This window comes from Lissotriton helveticus, chromosome 5_1 (genome assembly GCF_964261635.1).
Source record: "Lissotriton helveticus chromosome 5_1, aLisHel1.1, whole genome shotgun sequence".
NCBI lineage: Eukaryota > Metazoa > Chordata > Amphibia > Caudata > Salamandridae > Lissotriton > Lissotriton helveticus.
Window position 1 is genome coordinate 2,134,863,634 of NC_136065.1, and position 21,188 is coordinate 2,134,884,821.

At 45.2% G+C, this 21,188-nt stretch overlaps 1 protein-coding gene across 17 annotated transcripts in view; it reads left to right on the forward strand.

Moving 5' to 3' along the window:
• Positions 1 to 21,188, forward strand: part of FNBP1 (formin binding protein 1) — an 878,539-nt gene that overhangs the window by 743,559 nt on the left and 113,792 nt on the right. For 9 of the 17 annotated variants that reach the window (XM_078646220.1, XM_078646221.1, XM_078646225.1 and 6 more), the window contains 3 exons: positions 6,567 to 6,581; positions 7,914 to 8,023; positions 8,520 to 8,652. In XM_078646220.1, coding sequence (XP_078502346.1) covers positions 6,567 to 6,581; positions 7,914 to 8,023; positions 8,520 to 8,652 — 258 coding nt within the window. The remainder of the gene's footprint in view (positions 1 to 6,566; positions 6,582 to 7,913; positions 8,024 to 8,519; positions 8,653 to 21,188) is intronic. The other 8 variants (XM_078646222.1, XM_078646223.1, XM_078646227.1 and 5 more) reach the window with 1 other exon arrangement.

The window sequence follows — 21,188 nt, forward strand, 5'->3', positions numbered from 1 at the left end:
CCAGATCTGGGAGAGAATCCAGAGGGCATGGCTGGTGGTTGGGGCAAACTGGCCGGGTGTAACCCAGCAGGGACACCACTTGGCTCCATGATGCCTCAAGACACACAAGAGGAAGTCAGTAGCCCAAAGATTGCATGCATGGCATTGTAAAATTATTTTAATTGGGTGGGGATTGCTCTGGCGATCTCGGGAAGTGTGTAACTGGGCCGGCCACTGGATCATCAGGTGGATGCGGGAGCAGGGCCTCAAAGCACGTTATTTGGATGGATAAGCTAAAGAATGCTTCGACAACGACTTCTTCTTTTTGGACTTCTCCAACTTTGAGTTAGATGTTTCGGAGTGGGAAGACGACTGTCTGCAGAAACGACTACCAGAGCAGCCCCGAGATCGTCCACGGGAACAAAACATAACCTTCTTCAGCAGCACCGCAAGGAGATTCATTACCCTCTGGCGTATTACTTTGAGGTTCATTGTCTTGCACTCTGCCTAGGCCTTGGGGTTGATGCCCCACCCCAGGCACCAGAGATTGACCGAATGTGGATCAGAATCAGGCAACTGTCTAGGATATTCCCCACAAGATTTAAAAAATGTGGGTTTGTTAGGGTACATATCCCTATCACAGTGGGAGCAAATTGCTCAAAAATGATCATTAAAAGGTCGAACAAAGTGGTCAAAAAGTGATGATATAGCTCTCCGAATCCATTTTATTTGAGCGTAAAGAAAGGAATTGAAGTTGGCATGCTGAGATTGCACCTTTATAGGCACTGCGCACATCACTGCCGATGCAGAGCTGATCAGCGTCATCTGCAAGCGCGCAGAGGTACTGCTCAAGATTTTTTGGATCCATTCTGAGGCATGGGGAATATTCTAAGGTGAGGCATCTGTGGTTAGAAGCCTCTATCAGAAACAGCTGCTCCACAACTTGGCCTGCAAAATGGAGACAATCATGGCTAAAACCAGAGTTTAAGTCTGCAGTAACTGATACATGTTCTTTGACAAAGCATACTTCTATGGACACTAAGCAGAAGAGACTTTGAAGCGCAAGAAAAAGGATAACGAAAATGGAATAGAGATAGGGCTTTGTAGAATAGAGCAACATGTCAGAGTAAAACTCCAACTCAAAGATGACAATGGGCAGAAAGGGGTATCAACAACTGGGATACTCCCAGCATATTCAAGAAAGTTATTAGATAAAAGCTTCATGACAGCAGTTCTCACTCCGCCAAAGACCAACCTTTCAGGATAGAGGTAAGGAAGAGGACCAGATCCTCTACAAGTGACAAAAGAGCTGTTCCCTGGAGCACTCAACACCTGTCAAGGGATACACAAGGGTTTAGCAAAGGAAGTGTCCGGAAATACCTAAAATCAGTGGGACTTGCAATAATAAGACATGGGTATCGCACAGTTCTAAGACAAAAGTCAGCCACCATAAATCCTAAGAATACGAAGACCATGTTTTTTTCTTGCGGCAGTAAGTACACAGTTAACATTGAGAGCCCGGTGGACCTGCTGCCCTTGTAGTATTACATGAGGATGTTGTTGGATGTTCAAAATGTCATTCCAGTGCTAGGAGAGAGAGAGACTATCTGAGGACAATCAATCACACCCAAAATCCACCACAAACTGTACCGATTTCTAAGAGGTGTGGCAGGTGGGAAGATTAGTTCAAAGTTCTTCCATTTGGCCCTAAGTCAGGGGCAAGACTGTCCACTAAATGCTTAGAAGTAGTGGCGGCACATGAAGTCAGTTGTATGTGGACGAGTGGCGGCTAAAGGGGAATGAATTCATCCTGCAAGGCCAGAACAGTATACAGGTGTCCTGGGGCTAAGCTACTTAATGTGGCAGGTACTAGAGTATGGAGGCTTCACCACCATCACTGTAACACATGTCTAAAACTTAACCAGCATCGGCTAAGCATGTCTCTTGTCTTATAATATTGTGATGTTTCCACATCTTTTAAACTTATATTTACATTACAATGATCTCAATTTTTCTTTAATCTTTCTTAATCTGTGTGGTCTGTTGGCACGTAGGCATGTCCAAGCTGAATGATTTCTAGCACTTCTTGTGAGATATTTAAAAACGTAAATACAAGATCATGGAATTCTTGCTTCAATTTGGGATCTTGGTTACAATGAAGACTTAACCCCCAAATCCATCCCAGCAACAGATTGCTCAGGAATCATTTGTCACAGTCACTGAGGAGATGAGAAGACCAAGGGCTTGTATTTTAAAAGATCATAAACACCTTGAGATGATGGACACAAAATGATGGTGGGAGTACCTTTCTCGGTTGTAGTCTCAGCTGTAGCAGTTACAGCAGATGTCTCTCTTCCAGGGTGTGCGGTGGATCTCAGGTAGAACATCTGCGAGTTCATTAATTCCACTGTTAGGAATGAGTAATGTCATCACAGACAAGTGGGAATATCTCATGAATGCAAACTGCTTCAGCAGTTCACAGAGGATATATTACCCCAGTGGTGAGATTTATTAAAGAGAAGCAGAAGGAAATGTGGAGGCTTTGCTTCCAGGTGCCCACACCCTCAGTCGAAGGGGAATGCTCTGTCAAGGAGTGGAGCAACAATCCTTCCATATGATCTCTCCTTCATCCCTGTGGTACCTCATGTGGCCAACACTTGCAGCCTTCCCATTAACACCAACGCCACCAACAAGGGTACTCACGTAATGAGCATGGCATTGGAGAGATGGCGGAGGGTACTGCCAGTCCATGGTTACTCATGGTACAGGGGGACAACACAGACACCCACTGATAATCACACATCCTGAATTTAACAGCATGGCAGAATTCAGACCCATAAAGTTGTCAGACATGTATGGAGATTCTTAAGAGAGGCTAACAGCTTGTTTTACGGTGTGGAAAAAACCCCGACAGGTTTGTTGTCCAGAAGAGAAAAGTGATTGCGCGATATACTGTGAAGTTCCTGTATTACCATTCAACTTAGACAGCAGTCAGGATAGAGTTTACAGACTCTTCCGCTTGCATGTGAGGCTCCTCACTGTCCTTGTTGCACATGTTATTCTGGAAGGTCTAAGAGAGAATGCCTCCCACCTCCGTCACGGTCTACAGCAGGCCAGTGTTAGCTCCTTTGGAGCTATGCCGAAGGAAGGCCACCTTAAAACATATAACGTTAAAGACGGATTTCTACAGTCGCCTGAGCTTTCCTGAGAGCACATGCATTTTTTTTAAAGGAAAGTAGTGGCGGTCGTTCATAATTTGAAAATTCAACTGCCTACTTTCGTTGAAAATCTAACCGCTTCACACATGTTGCATATTAGAAGAGGCTGATAAAAAAACTGATCAGACAGTACAGCAATTCTTTGTTTCCCATGCGTCACCTTCAATAAGGAGGACCGTGACTAAGGACCTGACTTAGATCTCCATGGACGGGTTACTCCATCACAACGGTGACGAATATCCTGTCCGCCGAAATGTACATCACATAGGATATAATGGGATTTATATTTCAGCGGACGGAATATCCCGAACTCTTGTGGCGGAGTAACCCGTCCACCGAGATCTAAATCAGGCCCAACGTGTTCAAGTGCTCGGTGGATCGAGGAGTATATTTAGCAGGAAAGCCCTAACAAGCATAACCATGACACCAGGAGATGGTCCTTCATTAGCATACATAGTGACAGAGTGCAGACACATGGTCTTCAGTGCACACTGTTACAAGCCCCCAGTCTGGGTGCCATGCCAGAAAGCAGTAGAATGGCAAACCATGACACCAGGAGATTGTCCTTCATTAGCATACATAGTGACACTTACAGTGCAGACACAGGGTCTTCAGTGCCCACTGTTACAAGCCCCCAGTCTGGGTGCCATGCCAGAAAGCAGTAGAATGGCAAACCATGACACCAGGAGATTGTCCTTCATTAGCATACATAGTGACACTCACAGTGCAGACACATGGCCTTCAGTGCCCACTGTTACAAGCCCTCAGTCTGGGTGTCATGCCAGAAAGCAGTAGAATGGCAAACCACTTGAAGGCATATTTATTGCTACAACTCGCTCTTTGGATCCTTCTTCTGAAGACTAATACTGTATAATCAATGCGCACTCTGCCAATGTATGCCGGGTTCAAGATCGAAGACGGATACAAAGGTTCTACTGATTGAGGCTGCTCTAGATCAGGAGACTCCAACCATCAATGACAAGCCTCCCCAGCTACTGACAGTGACCACACCAGGCAAGATTATATTAGTAGCCACATCATTCAAGATTATTAGCCGTGATGACCTCAGTGCATCAGGCAGGATAGCCAGCAATAATGGACAAGGATTGGTCAGTTTGGAAGGCCTTTACATAGATAGAACATAATAGCTATAGCTTCAATGGCACTGGCAACAAGAACATACTATTACTAAGATTTAAATATTTTGGAAACCGACCATTTTCCTCCAGACATCAGCTTATGAGTTCTGAAAATACACTAATTGTCGTCTTGAATACACAATATAAGTAAACATATATTTTTCAAGCAAAAGCTTCTAATTTAGTAGGCTGAGCTGGACACGTGAGCTACTTACTACCTGTAAGTAGAGCTATCAGTAGCTCGCTAACTATTAGTTGGAGAAGCCTGTCCAATATTCACATGTGTTCCTCCTACATTCTCAGAGAGGCGGAGTAGCAGAGAGGCAGAAGAGTAGGAACAATTATATGATCACCCCACAGGGTCACCAACAGAGAACAGAGTGATTATGGTGGGTTGGCATGTTGGCTTACATTGGATGGAATTATGAGTCATACAATCTCCTATGGCAGAAATCCAAAGTACAACTTAAATTATATTTGACAAAGAACATGTCTGGGTCAGCCACCAGATAGAACAATAATGAACAAGATGACAATCTAGAATTATCCTAGGTGGCAAAACTACTGTTGCAGGTAAGTGAGGAGTTTCTTTTCCTACTGGTCAGGAACCCCGGGGTCTGCTGCGTTGCTTAAAACGAATGGCACTAGTAAGACATCTCGAGTAACTGTTCTTAAAGTGCAGAAGGTGATGTGCTTGGGGTGCTAAAGTGGCGTTCTCAGACACCAAGTCTCCAGAGCACTCAAGCCTCCCTCTACCTTTTGATAAAAGATGATGACAGATACATGTTTTTAACAGCACTAACATTCTCATTTGTGTAGTATATAAACCTTGTCCTCCTCTGAGTAGAACAATCTGGCTTTCGCTGCACTGAGTATCAGAACCAACAGTGAAACAAGGGCGGGGGTGCACTTACCACCACTACTTTGGTCTGATAATGCTTTAAGGGAAGTACACTGCAATTTAGCCACCTGTGGAGACCTGGTTGTGTCCATTTATTTCAATATCTCACATTTAAAAAAGTATTGATTAGCGAGATATTAAATTACCAGTATCAAAGCCTTTTAAAAAAGAACTGTGACATGGAGAGAAGCCCTGAGTTCTGCAATCGTAACTCACACAACCAGGCTTAGTGAAGGGGCCTAAACACATCTTTAACGGTACAGCAAATGAAGTCAGCAGAGTAATATATACGTCAAATGGATCCCTCAATGACCCTCTTTCCGATAGCCTCATTGCCAAAGGCTCCCTGTAGTTCTTGAGTTTCCCTGTTGGGCTTCGACCATTTCAGTTGGAGTTGAAAACCTCTCCTGGCTCCGATAGGGCTCCATGTTTGTTCTACAGTGCATGGTAGAGGTAGTCATTGGTAGAGGTAGACATTGGCCATTGTAGAAGTAGTACACATGACTGGAGATAATTCTGTACGCAGGAGAGACCAAATTTACCCCTTAATTATTTGATAAAAGTATTGTACCTCCAACAAAGGAACAGAAGGAACAATTTTACAGTAAAAAAGATAAACAAAGAATGTATAAGAACAAAACGCTTTAAAATGTTGAAAGAGCCAGGGGACTGGTGGTTTGCTAAGTGCAGTGAGACGGGAATCTTGAATACCAACCACGGTATAAGCATGAGGCTCTAACCCGACCATGTTTAGGCAGCAACTAATACTAGAGTGGCGTAATCTATCTTATCTATCTATCTGTCTATCTATCTATCTATCTATCTATCTCTGTGTAATCAAAATGTAGAGTGACTTGTAGGACCTCGTACTGAGGAGAATCCCAGATAAAGGGGCAGAAGGAACTTGAGGTGATGGAGGCAGCAGCATTCCTCCAGTAACTGCCTAACTATCAGAGCCTTCAGGTGGCCCATTTCACTCGTTCTATGATTCTCCATTGATTCTGGCATATTCTGTTGCCTTCCTCTCACGGGCATTCGAAGGGTGGCTAGCTTCTTTACTCCTACCAAGGGGAAGCTGTTCTATACTCTCTATTTGTGCACCAAGATCACAGTGCTCAGGAAGGACTTAGGCAGATTTGCAGCAAGACTGGGCTGGGCTTGTGAACTTTGGCACAGATCTCTTCGCTTTTCATTCTTATTGTTGTCAAGTTTGTGAAAAGGATGTTTCAGTTGTCACCAGGGGATCAGACCTTTGAAAGTTCATTGTCTACTCATGTGCTCTTGTTTTTTTCTCTTTTTTTCCCCTGTTCTCTACAATTTTCCATGAAGCTTTCTCTGAAGCTGGTAAGCCCTGTTGCAGCATGAACCACTTGTGTTGTGATTCACCACCATGTGTGTTTTTGTGTCACCTTTATGTGTCTGTTTCTACGTGTGACCTGACACAAGCAACACAGGCCCTATAATTAATTTACTGTTTTTGTTTTATTTATCTGCAACTAAATGTTTCTTAATCAATTAACTTTGAATATTCATGCAACAAGTATAGATGACTAGAACACAGCTTTTTTTCTAGTAACTGATCTTACAAAGGTTATCTCCAATGATCAAACATTGCTTGCAAAATCAGAAAATAAATGTTCCTATAATGAGCTACTAACACATGATTATAACCTGAAACTCACTTCCTGACCTCGGCTAGGCGTCAGCCCTCAGATTAAACGCTTGAACAGTAGAAGAAGCTGAAATGTTCATGAGTTTATATTTTGGACAATGGAACCATAGATATTTGTTTCATCAGAGCATATGTTTAATTTTAAAGTGCAGTTGATTTTGACGCTGTAATACAAGCTCAAGGATGTGTTTGTCAGATGTTATAGCTCCTTGACACAACACGCTCAGTGTGAGCATGCTTCGCCAATTCAAGGCGGGTAGTGTAGATTACCTCTGTATTTCATGAGGGCAGAAAGTGTTCAGCCTCCTCTCTCTTCCCACAACATGCCCTGTAAGTCAAGCATTATCTTTTCAGCTAGGGTTGAGTCTATCAAGGTTACCTAGACATCAGTGAGCGTATTAGGGCCATGCTCATCAAATGTAAAGTGTTTGTGTGTAATGAAGATAGAAAAGGTTTGCAGGTTCATCTAAATATGTGCTACCTGCCACTGAATACAGCCTTAGTCCATCACAGACTGCATTCCCAATCGGCAGCGAGACGTGGCCACTTGAGATGAGTTACTCGAGTGGTCTGGAAGACAGTGTGACAGGATCCATGTACCTGGTGGGATGCTTGATCTACTGAAGTAAGGACTGAGTGTTAAACTTGCTCAGTAGTATCCCTACAAAGAGGTCTATTTGTCTACAGACCCTCCTCCACTGTTCCATTGCATGTAGACCAGTAGCAGAAGAATGGTTTAACAGATGTAGTTTATTTTTTTAGAGCTTCTCACCCTGACCCCGCTGCCACTAGAAGATATTCTTGTGGTATTTGCTTGTGGTCACACTTTTGTTTGGGACATAAAGGACTGCGAGGTTATTTAAAGCCTAAGCAAATCAAGTAATGTAAATATTTCATTCACGCTTGAGCCTTGTTTCTTGCAGACTCTCCTGCATGCTGTCTGGTCTCTAGTTTTTCTCACCCAGCAAGGTGTTCTGTTTTGTGATGAATATTTTCCTCTGAAGGGTACAAGCCCCGAAGACTTCAGCAACCTCCCGCCAGAGCAAAGAAGGAAGAAACTGCAACAGAAAGTGGACGAGCTGAACAAAGACCTACAGAAAGAGCTGGATCAGCGGTAAGGGGACTCTACCGGCTCTGCTTTGTACTGATACCCAGTGCTTTCACTGTGCCATGCTCCTACACCGGCGCACTGTGAGGGCTTGTCCAATTAATTTGAAAGCACCATGACTAGGTATGCTTTTCAGAAGCACGTTGCTCTGATTGTGCAGCATCTTTGTCCAGGCTTCATGAGCCATTGTCTGGGAAAATAACAATGATTGAGTGTTTGATCCCACCCATGGAATGCTCAAACCCTCTCTTGTTTTAAGTTTACTCCGCACTACTTCCCTTATTAGGCTGTTAGACTCCATCCCATGAATTCAGAGATTATAATGTTTTACCTAATGAATCCATGCATTCACTAGTTCCATACCTAGGGCAGTACTGGCAGAGTTTGGGCTGTAAGTGTACCTGAGGTCAGTTTCCACTGGTTTCTGGGGACCAAGTGAGTGTTTGAAACAGTCTTCTGAGAGTACCAGTCCTGCTTTTGATTGTGCCTCTGTCCTGTACAGAGATGCCTTGACGAAGATGAAGGATGTGTACAGTAAAAATCCCCAGATGGGAGACGCCGCCAGTGTGGATCAAAAGCTGCCCGAGATTGAGCAGAACATCGAGAAACTGCGACTGGAAGCACAGAAGTTTGAGGTACCCGTGAGCTTTGCTCTTCTTTTTCTCATATTATAATTTGTTATGGTTAAAAGGAGCATGCAATGTGTTTTAGGAATGGTGTCATTGCCACTGAAATACCAGAGTGGGGGATATACAGAGAACATACATTGTTCTTTGATGTTGCTGAACCCATCAGACCTGCATATGTGATATCCAAACTGTTGGATGGCATTATCAGCCTTGCATTTTCGCATAAGATCAGAAGCCTCCGTGTTTGACACCTTAGCCCCTCCATCCCTTGATCTCCGCCCAGGTCCTGTGAGCCTAACCATCTTCTCTCAACCTTGGGCAGTCAAGGAGGTCTCTCACCTATTGATGTTGTTTTATTGTGCTTTGAGATTTGGCACACATATGTGGTGGCACCTGCAGTTGTCTGTTTTTTCGCCTCTGAGCCTTATTATATGTTTTAAACATCAGGCAGCCTCGTTCTCATCCAGGGGATACTCATTAATAGTCATAATCTATGATTAATCCCCGCCTATGTGCGGGATCCCGGAGCATATAGAAAATACATATATATACTTCTCCAGTATTAGGGGTGTCTTTCATAGATTCACATGCCTGAATCATTCCCCGTCGTCGGAGTGGGAGTCCCACGGTACATAAACAAGCAATAATATGCTATAAATACATAGTAAATACCAATAAAAAGAAACCAGGAAGTAAAGTAGCAAAAGCTACAGTAGAAAAAACTTCCACACTTACGACTATCCTAGTCATTTTGTATAGTCCAAAATACAGCCAATCAGGCGCTAGCACCCACCAGAAGGTTCTCCCCAGAGGCTCAGGCTCTCAGATTTTCTACCGCACGTCGTGTGAAGGGAGTCTCCCTGAGCTCTGCTCCGTTTTCTTCTCTTTCTTCCTTTTGGATCTTTTCAAGGATGTCTACAAAGAAATCTCTGTTTAGAGCCTGTGATTCTTGGGGTAAGCTTCGGCTTTTTAAAGAGGACCCCCACAAGAAATGTATTTATTGCCTGTACCCAGATCACCAAGTCAAGGACTGTAAGATCTGCAGGACTTTTCCTCAGAAAACTCTGAGACAGAGAGGGTCGGTTGCTTTTGTGGCTACAAAAGCTTAAGGATTCTGATAATCCTGTGTCTGAGGTTGGCAGTATAGAATCTGGTTCCACTTCAGCGTCTAGAAAGAGGCCTGTGTCTGAGGTATTGCCATCTCCTGGAGCTAAGGTTGTTAAAAAACATCAACCTTCTAAGGTATCTGACAAGCCTTCCACTTCTAAGGCTAATCCCACAGGCAAGGATATGGAGGGCTCTTCTGCACCTCAAAAACCGTCCACCAAAAGATTGCCTAAGACAGTTGACAAAATTTCACCTCAGACTGTTTCTTTATCATCGACAACGCCATCTTCTGTCTCATCGTCGACGAAGACCTCCGTCGACTCTACGTCGACGGTGACATTCTCATCTCCCAAGCCCCAGATGATAATGTCGATGGCAGCTTCTTCACCAACTATGGTCTATGTTTCTGTTAGACCTCTATCGTCGTCGACGGCCGTCGTCGACGCCTCGTCGTCGACTCCTCTGAAAGCTCTACCGTTGACGAAGAAGATACCGTCGACGGGCTCGTCGGCGAGCTCCGCACCGTCGACGAAGTTGCCACCGTCAACGAAGGCGTCGACGAAGCCCAATACGTCGACGAAGCCTTTACCATCGACGAAGCCTTTACCGTCGACGAAGCCTGTACCGTCGACGAAGCTCGTTCTGTCGACTAAGTCCTTTTCGTCGACGAAGTCCATACCGTCGACGAAGCCTGTGCCGTCGACGAAGCCTGTTTCGTCGACGAAGTCTATGCCGTCGACGACAGAACCATTGACGTGTGCCTCATCGGCAACGGTGGACGCACCGTGGACGCCGCAATTGTCATCTTGCACTGCGTTGCAAGTCTGGTCACCGTCTACGGTGTTCTTGACACCAAAACAGCTTTCCAGCTCTCACCCCTACATATTTCACCTCAGAAGTCGCCGTCGCAGGTTCCGGACCAGCTTTTAGACTCTGACAGTGAGGATGAAGTGGTTCAAAGGACATTCGGAGCAGCCACTAGTCCTTCTGAGTTAAATATAAAATATCAAGAAGAAGAACAGGAGTATATACAATCACCTGTACGTATGGCGTCTCCTGTAGACAGAGTCCCTGTCTCGCAAGTGCCAGTTGCTTTACTTACCAACTTACAATATATGTTGGATGATTATTATAGAAGGTTTCCACCATCTGAATCTACAGGCTCGGTGCCTGTTACTCCGGCTACTGAAGCGCCTCTGCCAGTTTCTCAACCAGCAAATCCTTCTTCACCTCCACCACACAATCAGCCTGTGGATGTTCAGTCTTCGGATGAAGATGATCAAAGAGAAGAAGGAGAGTTACAGGATGAGTCGGAGTGGGATGAATACCAGGTGCAAACTCCTTCTCCTTCACCTCAGACTGTCTCAATTTCACCGTCGGTGGACGTGGGCAGTTTCCACCTTTTGATGGAGCGTGCTACTAAACGCTTTCATATTAATATGGAACACATGGAACAAGACTGTTTTCTATATGATTTTAAAGACCAGCCCAGAAAACAGATCAAGTCTATACCCATCATTGACTTTATTTGGCAGGAGGGGATTAAGGTCATGGCAACCCCGGCGTCCATTCCTCCATTCCTGCCACGGATGGAGAAAAAGTACAGGGCACCGGACAAATCACCTGCGTGTCTTATTGGACAGCCTAAGCTTGACTCTGTAATTGTCCAAGCAGCACAAAAGAGGGCTAGAAATTCTTCCTTTCCTGTTACAACTCCGCCGGACAGAGATGACAAACGCCTAGATTCTATTGGGAAGCGCGTCTCCACCATGGCGGCTACGACTGTTCGAGCGGCTAATTCATTGACCATCTTGGGAAGATATGACCGACAGATGTGGTCGGACATCGCACCGTTCATTGACCTCCTTCCTGAACCTTCCAAGGCTGAGGCGCTGAAGATCCTACAAGAAGGCCAAAGAATCTCAGAAGAGATTATTGATTCAGCAGTTGATGTAGCCTCAACTGGCTTTCGACAACTAGCGGGTGCTGCGGTCCTCCGTAGGCAGGGGTGGCTACGGTCCACTTCCTTCAGACAAGAGGTCCAGAATAAGGTATTGGGCATGCCATATTATGGTGAATATCTGTTTGGCCCCCAAGTGGAGGAAGCCTTGCAGACGATTAAAAAGGATACGGAAACTGCGAAATCCTTGGGCAGCCTACAATTCCGCAAGCCGCCCTTTCGAGGAGCGAGAGGACGGGGATCGTCTTCCAACAGAGGTGGATATAACCAGCAATCCTCCTACAGACGGGGCCATCAGCGCTTTCACACTCAGCGCTACCAGTCTTATGGCCAGAGAAAGTCTACTTATACCCAAAACAGGGGAAAGACAAATTACCGTGGAAAGGATAAGCGCCAATGAGACATTTCACCTGCCACCACCACAGCCCCACTCTCGAGAAAAAATTAGAGGACGAATATCAAAATTTTACTCAAATTGGCTGTCGATAACGTCAGACAAATGGGTCCTGGAGATCGTGGCTAGGGGCCATGCCCTAGAATTCGAGAAATTTCCTCCAAATGTCCCACCGAAAGGACCACCATCAGCTCACCTGAAGGAGCTGTTTGCCCAAATCAAATTGACGATTCAAAAAGGAGCGATCGAGAGCGTACCTCAGAAGATGAGGGGCATGTGGTTTTACTCCATATTTTTCCTAATAAAGAAGAAATACGGTGAGTGGTGCCCGATCCTAGATCTTCGCGCTCTAAATAAGTATTTAAAGAAGTTAACATTCAGGATGTTATCGCTTCAGGAAATATTACATCTTTTGGCAGCGGGAGATTTCATGGTCACCTTAGATCTCCAAGATGCATATTTCCATATCCCCATTCTACCTCGCCGCAGGAAATTCCTACGCTTCAGGGTGGCTGGCAGGGATTACCAATTCAAAGTCCTACCTTTCGGACTACGGTCAGCGCCAAGAGTATTTACGAAAGTTTTGGCCCCGGTGGCGGCGCACCTCCAGCTGGAGGGAATTCAAACGTTCCCATATTTAGACAATTGCCTTATAAAGGCCAGTTCTCGCGAGCTTGCACATTATCATCTACAACAGTGTCTACACCTGTTTCAGTCTCTGGGTCTGTCTGTCAACCTCGACAAATCCCAAATGAAACCTTCTCAAAGACGAGCTTTCTTAGGAGCAACATTGGACACCCAAAAGCTCCAAGCCTTTGTCTCGGAGCAAAGGCAAATGAAGATCAAACACATGGCCCAGAATCTTCTATCAAGAAGATTAGTTTCAGTTCGACTGTACAAGTCTTTTCTGGGGATGATATCTTCTTGCATCCCATTAATACCAAACTGCCGCATCAGGATGAGACCGCTTCAGGAAGAACAGGTCTCCGGCACCTTCAAAGATCTCATCAGGATCACACCGCTCATGCGGAATTCTCTCCTCTGGTGGACACAAAAGCGACATCTCCAGCAGGGATGCGCATTCCTTCAAGAGGCACCAAGCCTTACCATCACTACAGATGCATCTCTCGAGGGCTGGGGAGCGTATCTCCAAGGTCTCACAATCAGAGGCAAGTGGACTGCTCAACAAAGACGGTGGCACATCAACCGTCTGGAACTGAGAGCCATTTTTCTTGCACTCAAGGCGTTTTGTGCAATAATTCAGGATGCCAATGTGTTGGTGAGAACAGACAACACAACAAGCATGCAATACGTCAACAAGCAGGGAGGAACACAATCACTTCTCCTGTCCCAAGAAGCACAAGACCTATGGGCATGGGCTTTAAAGCACAACATAAATCTTCAAGCAGTGCATGTTCCGGGAACAGAGAACGTCCTGGCCGACGCACTCAGCAGGATGACGGTCTCCACTCACGAGTGGGAACTGCATCAGCAGACAGTGGAGCGCATCTTTCACCTGTGGGGTCGACCAAACCTAGACCTATTTGCGACAGAGACCAACAGCAAATGCCAATTCTTCGCAAGCTGGCATCCCCAAAAGAACTCTCAGGGGAATGCGTTTTCGATAGATTGGTCTCTGACATATGCGTACGCTTTTCCACCAATTCCACTAGTTCCCAAGGTCCTGCGGAAAATGAAGAGGGAACCATGCCGACTGATTCTAATTGCTCCCAGATGGCCACGCCAGTATTGGTTTACAGAGCTCCTTCTGCTGTCGGAGTGCGAACTGATTCAGCTGAATCCAATCCCGAACTTACTCTGCATTCAGAACGGACAGGTTTACCATCCGGATCCAACATCATTGAGATTAGAGGCCTGGCGCCTGAGTACCGTGAGTTCGCCCACCTAAACATCCCGGAAGACTGCAAAGAGGTTCTGGCCAAGGCAAGGGCGCCCGCTACCATAAAGACATACAGTCTGAAATGGAAGCGTTTTTGCATCTGGTGTCGCTCAACCGGGGTTCACCCTTTTTCAGCAAAGACGGAGGAGATTCTGCCTTTCTTATTGCAATTAGCAAGATCAGGCTTGTCTCACGCAACCTTGAAGGTCTTTCTGGCTGCGATCTCAAGGTATCGACAGGATGGGACCAATTCCCTTTATTCTGCGAGGATTATACAACAATTCTTTAAGGGCCTCTTTAGAATGTTCCCTCCAGTACGCCGTCCACCTCCGGCGTGGCATCTAAATGTGGTCCTGGCACAACTCATGCGTCACCCATTCGAACCCATCCACAAGGCAGACCTGAAATATCTCTTGTGGAAGGTATCATTACTGCTGGCTTTAACGTCCTCCAGGAGAGTCAGTGATATCCAGGCTTTCACTGTTCACCATCCTTTCCTGCAGTTTACAAGTGACTCTGTAATGCTCCGCACTAATCCGAAGTATATCTCCAAAGTGCCTTCGGATTTTCACCTCAACGAACCAATAATTCTAAAGCCATTCTTTCCTAACCCGCAAACACCGGCGGAAAGAGCGTTGCATACGCTGGACGTTAAAAGGTGTCTTAAATTTTATCTGCAGAGAACATCCGCTTTGCGCAGTTCTGACCAACTATTCATCACCTACGGTTCAATTCGTAGGGGGCAGGCAGTTTCTGAAGAGACTATTGCAGGATGGATATCTTCTGCCATTGCCTTTTGCCATGCACGAGCAGGACGACCGTTGCAAGCAGCTCCTAGAGCGCACTCTACAAGAGCAATGTCGTCATCTTAGCTTTATTTGCTGGAGTTCCCCTTCAGCAGATCTGCAGGGCGGCTACTTGGTCCAGTCGCCATACATTTACCAGACATTATTGTCTGGAGGCAACCAGCGAAGCTGATACTTCTGTGGGTCGAGCAGTGCTACGGAATCTTTTCAACTAAGGTGAGCCTCTGTTTCCGACCTCCTTTTACTGCTGTCAGACGCTTCCTATATTCTATTGTTACACATGCTTGCAGGATTGCACTCTGCTATGCTTAAAATGATATGTGTATTTTCAGTTTGCACTGTGATATGCCATATATGCTGACAAGCTTGACTACAATTGGCGTCTGCCTAGCACGGATGTACTGCTAGCTACTCTGATTCAGGCATGTGAATCTATGAAAGACACCCCTAATACTGGAGAAGAACAATAGTTACTTACCTGTAATCTGTGGTTCTCCAGGATTGGTGTCTTTCATAGATTCACATGCAACCCGCCCACCTCCCCTCAGAGGCTTTTAGGCTACATTGGTTTACCTTCACTCCTTGCGAGAAAATCTGAGAGCCTGAGCCTCTGGGGAGAACCTTCGGATGGGTGCTGTCGCCTGATTGGCTGCAGTTTGGACTAACAAAATGACTAGGATAGTCATAAGTGTGGAAGTTTTTTCTCCTGTAGCTTTGGCTACTTTACTTCCTGGTTGGGTATTACTGGTTTTTACCTATGTTATTATAGCATTTTATTGCTTTTTTATGTACCGTGGGACTCCCACTCCGACGACGGAGAATGATTCAGGCATGTGAATCTATGAAAGACACCGATACTGGAGAACCACAGATTACAGGTAAGTAACTATTGTTCTTCTACATTAACCATATTAGAGGCCACTGTTTGGATGGTCAGCTCTTTTTAGGGTTCACTGGGGACAAGAAATGCAAGACGGTACATTAAAGGACTGTCCAGGTAGTTAGTCCTCTGCATAAAAGTCTGTTACATGCTGGCTATGAAGGAACCACCAGAAGGCATGCAGGCTTTTTCCACCAGGCCACTACGAGGACATTGGCAAGGGGACTGCTGGGTCACTGCGTGAGCCAGACTCCGACATGGGCATCAGTGCACAATTTCACAAAATGCTACTGCCCTGACAGTTCGGTCCGACAGGAGAGCCATTTTGCCCACTTGGTCCTAGAAGGCTTCCTATTCTAAGCCCAGTCAGCAGACCATACACCTTTGGGAAGCACTGCTGTGGTATCTATTGTAATGGTAAGGAATCTCTAGTTACAAGTATCCATCAGAAGAACATGATACTTCTCTCCAGTAACACTCCTTCTGGTGAAACTCTAACCGCACATTCCTCACTGCATTCCCACCTCCCTCTTCTGTAGAGTGGACTCCTAGTCATTATAAAAGGTCCCAAGTCAGATTTAGGCCCAATTTCACCTGCAGCAGAAGTGTTCCACGTCTGAGAGCGCGGAAGGAGGAGGATTAAGAAGCTGACATCTGTGCACAGCGGTGGTGCTTTTATACAGCTCTGCTTTGTCACTTTTGTGTTGTTAAGAAATCACCACAGAGCCATAGGGTGTCACCTTCTGGTGCACAGGAAGTCTTGCTGAAAACAAATTCAGTCTGGCACCAGGATATATTCTAAAGTTGAGGAATCCTGTGGTTAGCTAGAGTATCCACCAGAAAGAGTGTTAGTGAAGGCCAGTAGCTTGTTCAACAGTACCACTTTTTATTGGATTGGTATATCGCAAACATCTTATTTAGCCGAACCCCAGTCACCCCCACAGGAGGATTAGTAGTCTTCTGAATATATTGAGGACATCTGCTTCAACAGTGCTTTCTGGCACCCCCTTAAAATATCTGGAATTTTGGACTAGTGGAGATTCCATTATTCACACTGAGTTCTCCTCATGTATTTCCATCATACAAAGTTCTTCAGCATTATGGCATGCTTAAATTCATATGCTTGAATCATTCCCTGTAATCGACAGGGAATGATCCAAGCATGTAAATCTGTGAGAGATACCAAGGCTGGAGATCTGCAGTTACAGGTAAGTAACCCTTCTTTCGGACTGTGGCAGCCCTGTGTGGTCACATGACAAAAGGAGGAACCTTGACAGCTGGGTAATAAGAGGCCCATCACCACCAATACAATTCATTTGTCCTAAACTGGATACTAGGGCAGGTGTAGCAGTTCTTCTTGAAGGACATGTCCTTGCACTGAAAGATACAAAATAGCAAATTCATAATGTAAATGTCATTGCAGCAAGGTTGTTCCAGGGACCTCAGACTCCTCATTTCCTGTCCATCTATTGTCCTGCTTTTGAGATTTCACATAAACGTTCCTCAGATTCCTCTGTCTAACAATCGGGAACCATCAATAATGCTACAAGCATGGTGAAGATAACCTTATCTTGTCCGAAGGCTCATTCGGCAAGGCTAACTTCCAAAGAGATCACAATCTCTTAATCTGAGAGAGCTTGTCTTGAAAGTCTCTTGTGATTTATGATGTGTGTCCTATCAAGCTACACCAGTATGCATCTAGCTAGGCCATATTCTTAACCCTTAGTTTTCCTTCATATGCGTGGAGGAGAAATGCTATTGATTGACACAGACAACATGGCCTCAGTTTCACAACTCTTCGTCATCTAGTGATAAAGCCTTAGCCTTTGGCGCTCTCTAAGGGGCCTTAGTCTTTGGCGATCAATAGCCTTGTCTGCTTTTCGTGTCTCTATAGGTCCGTTCCCTTCACAATTATTCTCAATTGTGAGAATGTGAAGAATCCAATGTCATACTGTTTTTCTATTATCTGATATGTAAATGTACAGGAATTTATATAGCGCAAATCACCGAGCGGTTTCTAAGCGCTTGCTTAGGGAACCCGTCCTGGTATTCCCCTGTGAGATAACCCCGGCAGGGTATCCGCAAGGTGAAAGCCATGCATCCCGCCTCGAGGGGCCGTTGTGGAGATTAAGCAAGATATTGCCCAGAGTCGCAAATTTTGAACCCGTGATTCGAGTAGGCACCGGAGCTAGAATTGTCGAGTCCATGGACATTTTAGGACTCAAGACCCCGCTGAGCCGGGAATTGAACCCTGGTCCCAGGCTGACTTCTGCTTCCAGGTCTGCCTCCTCTAACCAGTGAGATATTAAACTCATCTGAACTGTGCGGACAACTGCCAAAAGGAAGCTGGCCAGACTTTGCTAATTAGCAGCCTACCTCTGCAAAGGACTGTGAGATTTCACTGAGATGTCACTTAGCATAGATTGAACGAGCAAAAGGGTGTGCATGTAGTCTTGTTTGGTCATATTCAGACTCTGTTTGGGAAGGAATGCTCCACCTTTTATACTAAAGTTCATCACAAAAAGCCAGATACGCAGTTGTTTGTGACAACTGTACAGTTGCTAACATAGGTGGTCTATCACTTCTAAAAGCTTTTGTACCTCAGGGGTTTGACTAATGAAGTAGCATATCAACTATCACCCAACACAACCTCCGCAAGATACTTCTGGTCATGCAGAATTGCATGTATCTGGGGATGGATAGTTCTGCATGCCTCACCGCCTGATTCTCTTTTTTGGCGATTGCCTATATGGATAACAATTCTACACTTACCCCACATATGATCTTTGGAACGGACACGGGTTTTCGCTTCATAAATATTTTCGCTATTGTTGCATTCTATAGATAGGCCTCCATTTTACAAGCCACAGTGTCCTCCTAGCGTAACCGTCACATTTTGCTACAGTTCTCATCTCAAGCTCTGCATTTATCTGAATTTTAGACCATAACTGCTTAACTCCCCAAGCAGCAACCAATACTGGCAGAACTGCACAGGTCTGGCCCTCATTTAGAACACAATTCCATGTGCAGTTGCTATCAGCTGTTTGTCCTGATGATGGCCATGAGAATGTTGACTGTGCCTGCATCCCAATATTAACAAGTTGACTAAGGACACAGCCAATGTTGGGACTTAGGATTTCTGTGAATGAATTCCTATTTGCTTGTACAGTTCAGCAGTACTCACCAAATCTGTCTGAAACCTTTTCTGTGGGATCATAAAGCTGTGAGCACATCAATTTGTAACTATTGTTCTGGAAGAAATGTAATGAGATGTATCAAATAAAGGCTGAAGCAGACACCTTGAAAGATGTAGTGATGTAGAATAGGGAACAGAGCCAGAAAAGCTGCAACGAGCCATTGGAAGGAAATGTAAATGTTTGATTATCTGAAAATACCCTTTGAGTACCGACAGCTGATCAGAGGCAGAGTAGGTCATCATCGTCCGCTGCATCAGGGCAGCACCCTTCTATTGCAATTTAATGGCTTATTTTTCTCTAACTCTATCAACCACTTTAAGTAGTGGGAAACATAATATACCAACTGATAGTAGGACGTTAGATCACAAACATAAGTGGGTGCTAAATATTGCGTAAAAGATTATGCTTTGAAGCTTCAGTCTTCTCAATCTGCATTCCAAAAAGTCCACTTATTACCAGGGGCTTTATCTGCTAGAAGTAGTCCAGAAGCTGGTGAAAGAACCTGTGTTTTAATCCCTGAAAGGCAACCACTCAATTGGGAAAGGTGATTCTAAAAGTGTCCTAAAGTGAAAACAAGCACTCTGTTTACCTTCCAAGTATTTACGGTTTGATACTCCATTACAAAAAACATTTGACCCCGTAATTGGCACTGCAGGTTGAAAGTAAAGTTCCATACTTTTAAATATATTGCAAATGCCGGGGTGTTATTAGCACAGGATAATTGGCGCCTGTCTGATAAGCGTAATGTGACCTGTTATCAGTAATATCACGGTGCAAAGGTGAGGGAAAACACCATAGACCCCCCAATAAAGTAGGACCAAAACATCCTGTCAGTTAATCTATAGCTTGTCCAATGCACACGCTTGGGTATTCAATGAGGGTACATCATAATAATTTTTTAGAGCCAAGTGCAAACAAAAAATAATGCCTCTTGTAGTCCTTTCTTTGTCTTAGTTTAGAAGAAAGGAACATCCAGCCAACACGTGTTTCATCGTTGGGGATTACCCTTAGACTTCTTCAGGGCTGTTCGGTTCTCTGTGTAAATATTGCACGCCTCTCTGCCGGTTATAATTCCGACCCGGTTGGTCAATGGTTCGACTATGTTTCAGGATCACTCTTCAAGGTTGTATCGGGAATCGTATATTCTATAACAGTAGCAAATCCGTTCTTTTATGGCCAGTAAGCAAAGACCCACAGTATATGGTTGTCCGGATAAAACGAGATATCTGCAGCGAGTACGCTGAGCCTCATCTGATGCCGGGTACGTATTCTGTACCGGATGAGTGTACAGAACTCCTACCCGGCATCGGATGAGGCTCGGCGTACTCGCTGCAGATATCTTGTTGGACCTCACCTAACCGTGAATCAGAATGGATGGAAACATATGGCAACTGCATGTTTTCTTGTACCAGCGTTGTCCTGCGCTCACTGAATGCCACCTGCCTTTTTGGCTGCTACACTCTTGCCTTAAGGGACATGGTAGGTCAGACCTTACTGGTGGTCCCAGAGCATCTGCGGGTGTCTTTAATCCTAACAATGCAGGATGGAATTGTTGTGACTAAATTTGTTATCCGCTGTGGCTTCGACACAACCTATTACTAAGGTCAGTCTGTTGTCATGAGTGTGGTGATACAGCTGCATGCTTGGATGAGGTCTACGGGCATCTCCGGAGGTGTTCAGGCATCCTTAATGAATACTACATTTGATGGCGCTCACCTCCTATGTTAGAAAGCAGATTCTGCCCTAGCACAATTCAAAGAGTGATACCACAGCCCAGGTCTTTCTATACCTGTTTGACAGTTTCCCAGATAATTTCTTCCATTTTGGGGATAGGCCAGGGGAATTTAATACCACGTCAGACACCGCTTCCGGCACAGCATACTACTCACCTCTTTCAGGGTGAGGCCGCAGCTCCCAAAGAAAGTGCCCACCCCATAATGGACAATGTGCAGCTCAGTCCACTGCCCCTCCCGCACCCATATCTTCAAAGCAACTGCAATGTGTCCTTCCCGGCACACAATCACTCTTTAGGAGGCAGGATCCTTTACTTCCTCCAAGAATGTCACAGTGGTTTTTCCAACAAATGGGTCCTCCAAATTGTGCATCAGGGCTACACCCTCCCATTTCTTTCTATAAGGCTGCACCTCCCACCTATATCAGAGCGACTGAAGGAAGACCACATGGTCGTAAAGACTGTTCCGGACTCTGAGGCAGGAACTGAGTTTTACTCCTGCTATTACCTTGTGCCGATCTTGGACCTTTACCCTCTTAACACCTTTATGTGAAAGGACAATTTCA